The 7752-nt window shown below is 44.8% G+C and overlaps 1 protein-coding gene across 1 annotated transcript; it reads right to left on the bottom strand.

Annotated features, from left to right (window-relative positions):
• Positions 1–5941: 5941 nt before the first annotated feature.
• RAG2 (recombination activating gene 2) lies at positions 5942–7549 on the bottom strand. The gene has a single exon (XM_010145184.1). The coding sequence runs from the start codon at positions 7547–7549 to the stop codon at positions 5942–5944; it is 1608 nt and encodes a 535-aa protein (XP_010143486.1).
• Positions 7550–7752: the final 203 nt, after the last annotated feature.

The following is a 7752-nucleotide window of genomic DNA, read 5'->3' as shown; positions in this document are numbered from 1 at the left end:
TCTGAAGGCGTCTTTAGTATTTTTGTTTACTAATTAAATTAGATTAATTTAATTCAAAGACATTCTCATGAAATAGACTCTGAAGAACCCGAGATGCCCTGAAATCACTTGCCCTTTCAGATCTGCACCTCAGCACTGTGCTCAGAGAAAGATTTCTGAAGCAAGATGAAATGCAGAAAGAATCAAAGCACCGTTGCAAAAGAACCTGCTTTTGGGGTTTATTTTGATGTGGCAGAAGTTGGTTTGTGAGTGTACGGGAACAACAAACTGAAAGCACTAATGGGCTGAGGTTTGTTTAGTGGCATCTTGTTCATGTTCTTTAGTGTATCTTTAAGGGTCTGGTATTTACCATTTATGGACAAATAAAAATAGAGTTAAGTGATAGTAATTAGTATAAATTAGTAATAAATTAGTAAATCAGTATAAATTAGTATAAATTAGTGTTATTCTCATTATGTCATTTGTTTGATTTTATTAATTAGGATTTTTAAAGCGTACTGTAATTTAGGTTTTTGGTTTAATAAGTTTTCTTTAAACATAGTTTAACCTGAGGTCAAAATTTGCAATTGGAAATGATGACTTTTACTTAAAATATTTCCTTTTTTAAGCAGCCCTAAGGACAGCAGCGTACATCTGAAGGGAGTGTTCATTTCCAGATTAATTAATTATTTCCATTATTCAGATAAACCCTGTATTTCCCGTAGAGCATAGATACCAGGTTTACATACGCATCCTTCTTAACCAATAAATGCAGACAACTGGGACAGCTGTTTCCTGGGGGTATAAACGTCAGGTATAAGGAGCACCCTTCAGCAGGTAGCGTTTGCATTTTTGGGGTGGCACGGATGTCATTATGCAAATAGTTGCACACTTTTGTCTCTCTGTGTTTATTGGGACGACTCTATTACTTACACTTTATCTTCGACTCTGCCTGAATAACCTAGGGCCTGGTTTAACAACCTCGACTCACCTCGTGGTGATTTTCACCCCATTTCAGCAGTGTCTACAGTTTTTGCTGCCTTTTGCACGGGAGTGAATTCCAGCCCAGCTCAGCCAGCCCCGTTTGCGCTCCGCTGCAGCGACAGCCCCGACTCTCTTCATTTTGCACATATAATCCAGTGACTCCGCCAGCATTTTCAACGTCCAGATTCACCAGAACAAGCTGCCGACGCGATTCGTCTCTCTCTGCCGTCAGAAGGGCTGAGGAAGTGTTACGATTTCTCAAGATGAGGCTTATATCCTGGGGGCAGCTCGTCAAGGCTGAGCAGAACCTGGACGGGGACAGATGAATGCGGCGGCACCTGGAAGTATTTTTTTGTGAAATCTTATTAAGCCATCAAGACACGTTGCACATTCTACCTGCTCTGCTCGCTGCAGCCCGGTACCTCTTTTCCTTACGCAGTCTGTTGTTCAGCTTTTTGGTTTTGAAGAGAAAAATGGAGACACCTTTCTTCATGGTACTCTTCTCACCTTCTTTGTTGCGTTAATTCTTGGGACAAATCGTTCCGTCGTTCATGATAAATAAACTGTTGTGCTGGAATTGTATTGAGTTTTTATACAGTCGCATTATCTATCTTGTTTTGTTTGGTTTTATTCAAGGGCTCCGTATTGTGCATTGCCACATTATGAAACGATGTGAACTATGGTAGGAGCCACGATTCTGGTCTCACGTACTTTTTTTCCTCACAGGAATAACTGTACTGACTTTAAGCAAATCAGCTTTGACTTGTAGTCAGGTAGTTCAGAAACATATTGGAGCTATTTGCAGCATCCTCATTTCTGGCTACATTGGCTTCTGTGCTTTGTCTCACTGCGCAGATTCATAATTTTACTTTTTCTTACTGTATTACAGTGTTTTAATTCATAAAACCTGTTTAAAATAAAGGTCTTATAAATATTTAAGTTTCCGGCTTTGCATTTCTTACCGGTTTTTCAACTATGCACATAATTTCATGGTAACAGTCTTATTTTTAAATCAAATTGTGGATGTTTTTCATAGTCAGGCTGTTTTGCTACCCAAATCAGTCGTGATCCCAGCCCTGCTCCGGAAGTCGCCGAGTTCAGACTAATGAGGATCACTCTGAGTCTCAGCAGTTCTTTCAGCCCTGTCCCCACAGGGAACTGTGTGACAGAGAACAGAGCCCATTTAAAACCAGTTCTCTTTAGTCTGCAGATGGTTTTTGCTTCATTTACAAACACCACCCCCGTGTTCGTTTAGATCAGCCTGGCACTGGTACGTCCCTGCTAATGTGTTAAGCCTCTGTTACTGGCTTCTGTGCATCAAATTTTGGCTCCTCGTCATAGACTGAGCTGCAGAGATTAGTTCCCATCGACTTTTCAGTTCATGATTTATAGCTTCCCTTTCTTCCACTTCAGAAAATCTTTCTGCCTTGCAATGGTATCTCAGGGTCAAAAGACTTGTGTAAACCAAGTGGTTTGGATGGAATTAATGATGAGCAAATTAAGGTACCTGATTTCCTTGTGCAATCAGGTAATTAGACACCTAATTTCTGGGCTTTATATCACCAACTCAGTTCTGTCATCTGACCTTGAGTAAGAAACACTGTGTAGAAAAAACAGAACCCATATGAAACAAAAAAAAACCCCCACCCAACCCTCAGAGAGTTCCCTGGTAAATTGGGATGATTTAACTCCTAAGTCTGTAATAACTGACAGAGTTTTACTTTCCATGTATTCCTCTTGGAATCGGGATCAGATGAAGAATAATGAGCCCTGTCACCACTCTTCTTCAGAGCAGTGTTTGAGGTGACTGATTATGGCATGGCTTTCAAACAGCTGTCCAGCTGCAGCTCCACAGAGCAGGAGCTTTTCTACCTTCTGCATCAAGCTTAATATTGCCCCTAACACAAAAAGACACGTTAGAAAGGATTTAATTAGCACCTTTTCTGGCAGCATGGGGCGAGATAACAAGAGGTGTGTTTTCAGTGCCCTGCCCTTCCTCTGAAGATGGAATTCTGAGGCAGTGGACAAGGAAATAGGCAATAGGTACCACCTGAAGGAGGTCCTGCGCACTGTGGCAGTGGCCAGTGTCCTGTTCCTCCTGTATGTATTGAGAAATTGGATGGTCTCTAAGATTATTGTCCTGCCTTTTTTTTTTTTAAAGAAAAAATAGTCTTTAGTTTCACAATTTTCAAAGATCAAGCAGAGGTCAACTGGAGTTTGGGTTTTAGAGGCCGTTGCTCAAGACCTTCCCTGAAGTTCCTCATTTGAAAAGGGATAGGGTGGCAAATCAAATACAGAGGGAGCTCTAGCCACCAGCCAGGAAAAAAAAAAAAAAAGAGAGCCAGTCTTTCTGTCTTCAACACATTGATTCTAGCAGTAACTGCCTTTACAGATCCCTTTTCAATCTGACTTCAATCTTTCCCTTTTGCTTTGGCCTCCCGGTGGCATTATTTCCACTCCTTCCACTGGTCTGTCGGTGCCATGAGTCACGCTGAACTATGACACGTGCTTTAGTGCTGCCACTAAAGTTTGTGCTGTGCCTTTCCTGTAGATTAATCAGGTACTTCAGGGTCCAAGCACCTTTCCATAGCAGTAAAATCCAGATATTATTCTCATAAAAGCGGATAATAACAGTACGTTACTGAACGTGGCTGGGAACCGTGATGCTGCTTGTTGGAGTTACAAAGCACATAGGTCAGTTGGATGCAGATACAACAGAGATTTACGTCTGCACTCAAACCTACCTCAGCTTATCTTCGAATTCTAACCTGCCTGAGGAAGAAACATCCCGTATTGATTAGCTGGTTTAGGAGACAATCAATGCTCTAATATCTACACAGCTCAAAAGTGTCATCAGAGTTATCAGGGAAGGAAGTTTGCAGTCTGGAATGTGATGTCAAGTGTCTTCTTTACAGGCTGATGTTGGTTGTATCTCTTTATGCTTGAATATCATACTTTGGAATATTATATCTTACCTCACTTATGACTTCCCCTTCCTGCAGTGACCACAGTCTCGGAGCTGTGATTTAACGCTGCTTGTGCTGCCCTTCCCTAGGAGGCTGGGACGTGGTTTGACCAGGCAATTTCTGCCTCCTACTCAAATAAACCAGACAGTTTTAAAAAGCACAGCTCAGCCACGCCGTACTCTGCTGTTATGGGCCTGAGGAGGAATAGCGTAAAGTCTGGCACTGCCGGGGAGTTCAGCAATCGTGGGGAGTCTCCTGTTGTAAAATGGTGAAGGGACAAGGGGTGGAGTTTCACTGTTATATTGTCCCTCTTTGTTAGTGTTGTGATGATGTGGCTTCAGTTTTGGTGTGGATTTTTTTTGTTTTTTGGTTGTTGTAAACCAAGTCTATGAAGAGTCCGTGGTGAATGTGTATTTTAATAACAGTTCAGCTGAGTCAAGACCTATGACTAACCTCCAAAGGGGAGGTGTTGACTGTTTAGTTTCACCGGTTTGAAAGGACTTCACACAGGGGTGATATTCCTGGGAAAACCACGCAGTACTATATACTCTCAGCTTATGTAAGGTAGCATGACAAAGGAAAGCTGGCCTCGAAATCTATGAGTTTATACCAGTATCAGACTGGTGAGAGGGGCCTCAGGGCGATGTACTTCGCATTTACAAGCTCTACCCAAACCATAACCTCCCTCAGCACATTAAAAGGTTGGAAACGGAAACTTCTTATGGTCTCCCTTCGCTTTCCTCTGCCATCCGCTCAAGTTGTGAAGGTTTTAGGGGGAGCACCGTCCCTACCCGCCTGTGAGGACGGGAGCATGGTGCCAGGCGTGCTGCTCTGTGGAGGAGTGGCTGCTCGGGCTTTGCACACTGGCATCCAATGGCCGACAGCGGCTCCTGCTTTTCTTTTTTAATCCAGGGTCCAGCACAAGAGCTGGACTGTGAATACTGAGCTGTTATTGCTGCCTCACGAATGTTGAGCTGATGGTATTGATTTTTTGAAAAGGTGTTTGGAGTAGTAATAAAAATAAAAAATAAAGTCAAGAATGATGAGGCTTCACAAATAGCCAATAAAAGAATCCACAAAAAACTTGGTAAACTCCTGGGCTTTTCAACCTTGACAACGTCCTTTTCAATCTGAATCCAATCTTCTCGTGCTTGAGCAGCCGGCTGCATTTGTTTCCATCCTCACCATGCTCCACTGGGCTCCGTGAGTCGCCTCCAGCTACAGCTTGCACTTTAAGCTTTCACACTCTTCCACAGCCCCCCTGGGAGAGTGGGGAAAGGAATGCCCAGAGTGCAGGACCCACAGTGAGGGATAAAAGTCCTGTTCATGAGAAGGAACTCCTTCTGAAGGCAGCGGGGGCTCACAGCACGGTGGGGCTGTGAAGCTAGACCCTGTCTCAGTCTTCAGATGGACCTCCCAAGAGCCGACCTTTTGTAGACTTTGGGATTTACGGTGTTTGATTTACCCCACGAGCAGGTGAAAAAAATGCAGTCATTGTAATTATAAACTTTATTAGCTTACTTGGCTTTCAAAGTACAAAGACAAAGCGTTTGTTGAGCATGGTGGTTTAAAACAGCAATTTGTTTTTTGCTATGAGATGATATTCCACAGCTGCAAGCCAAAACTGACGTAGAATCGTTCAATACCTCTCAGAATCAAAAATTAATTATCCAGACTGGAATGCTCCATAGGTGAGCTCTCCAGAGTGGGAGTCCCTGCAGAACACTGACCTTCCACGCCTGGATATTTCATTATTTCTGACACAAGGGACTTAAGCCACCACTTCAGTTTAAAACCAGCAGAATCGGTCTAATTATTCCAGTACCCCAACATAAAATTGGGGTAATGCAGCTCTAAATTAGGCCAAATATTTCTAGAACAACTCACTAAGGTAAAAAAATAAGATGGGTATTAGAATGTCCTTTATTGACAGATGCTAATGAGTACATGGGATTATGTTTTATCCTACCAGCAGCTCCATTAAACTCACTGGGGATAACTGGGCAGTAAATCTAGTCGAACAGTCTCCGGAGAAAGGACTTCTTCGCTGGCGTGGTTAACTTCATGGCTGGCTTTTTGCGCAGTGGTTTCATGGGTTGCTTTTTCAGGCACATCACCTTCTTGGGAGTTTGGAGCCCTTTGTTAAGGTCAACGTGCTGGTTGCAGAAGTACTTGATATTGGCTTCAGAGAGTCGTAGCAGCATGGTCTCCGAGAGATCCATACACTGCGCGTGGACCCGGTGGCCACTCCCGCCGGAACACAGGATCATGGCGGGCTTGTTGAGCTCTGTGGAATAGAAAGGGACCCAGGTGTTAATGTCCATACTGCAGCTGGCACAGCAGGTGATCCAGTAGCCCGTTTCTGATTCATCTTCTTCATCGTCTTCATTGTACACGTCGCTATCGTCAACGTCAAAGCTACTGGCTTCAGCGCTAAAACAAAACTCTTCCGAATCTTCAAATGGCGTGGAGTCTCCAGGATCTTCGGTCGATGTCTGACTGCAGACTTGTGCTGACGGCTCTTCCTCCTTGTCCTCCTCTGCTCCTTTGCATCTCAGAATGTAGAAGTAGTTGGCATCTGAGACGAGCTGTTTGTTGGCCCCCGGGATGCCCAGCAATACAGACCCTTTGCCCATATCACAGCCAAACCAGATCCTGCAGTGTTTAATGTCTGCTGTCCACTCCGGGCTCGCCCGTTCCATGATCTCTATCTTACTGTCCTCCAGAACTATGGTGTTACACACCAGACGTTTCTGGCTGTCAGACTGGTAGCCCCCAACAAGGACAAACTCGGTGTCACCAGTTTGAGTCACTATCGCACTTGACACAGATATCCCCCCTGGTAAGACAGTGCAGGTCACCAGCGGGCTGCCCAGCGGGAGATCAATTTTCAGCTTGTACAAGCTGGGGGACCTGGTGTTATTTTGAAGCGAATGGCCTCCCAAAATGTAGATTGTGTCATTTCTGGCAACTGACACGTGGAAAGCAAGGCCGTCTTGAAGCTCTGGAAGTACGTATGACGTACAGTACCCAAACTCAAAATCAACAAGAAACACAGATGGCAAGCAGTCAACGACGCTGTTCCATTTGTCAGTGGTTCTTTGTGCAAGAGGAGTATATGCTCTCCCCCCGAATATAACACTCACGCTCCTTCCCCGGCTACGGACGACATTAATTGTATGCCCGTATCTAGCTTCGGGGACATCTCCACCCAGGTCTTTCTCAACGCATTGGAACGTGGCTTTCTTGCTGGTTTTGCTCAGCAGACTCATAACGTAAATCTTATCGGAAAGGTCATTGTTAGGCGTTTTGCCCCCGTGGATGATATACTGGCACCCGTCGGACTCCGCGTTGCCTCTGAGCGAGCAAAGAGCAGGGTAGCGGAGAGGGGGCAGGTAACAGGAGTCTTTAGAGAAGGCGGCAGGTTTCATTTTGAGCTCGTTCTGCTTTATATCGAGGAGGAAAACACCGGTGGGGCAGGATCTCTTTGGCCATCCTTTCTGCCCAAAAAAGAGAACGTGCCCATCGAAGTTCAGGAGGGAGAAGCCGGGCTGCAGCAAGGAGGAGTTACTGACGGCGGACACCGCCTGCAGCGACATTTCGGCTGCTGACTGGGCCATGCTGTGGTCAATATCTGAGGAAAAAACCACAGAATAAACACGCTTTAGACCCTGTGAGTGTTGTTTAACAGCACCTGAATAATTCCTATTAAACTGGCGTTTCAGGTCACTCTGCGAGACTGAAACAGCCCCTTTGCTGCGGCTCTAGAGATGGAACGGGCAGGATCCGCGCATGTTGTACAGGCTGCGGCCGCTGGGCCGCT

Source organism: Buceros rhinoceros, unplaced genomic scaffold, assembly GCF_000710305.1.
Source record: "Buceros rhinoceros silvestris isolate BGI_N320 unplaced genomic scaffold, ASM71030v1 scaffold36141, whole genome shotgun sequence".
Lineage (NCBI taxonomy): Eukaryota > Metazoa > Chordata > Aves > Bucerotiformes > Bucerotidae > Buceros > Buceros rhinoceros.
This window is presented reverse-complemented; position numbering and strand designations above follow the sequence as displayed.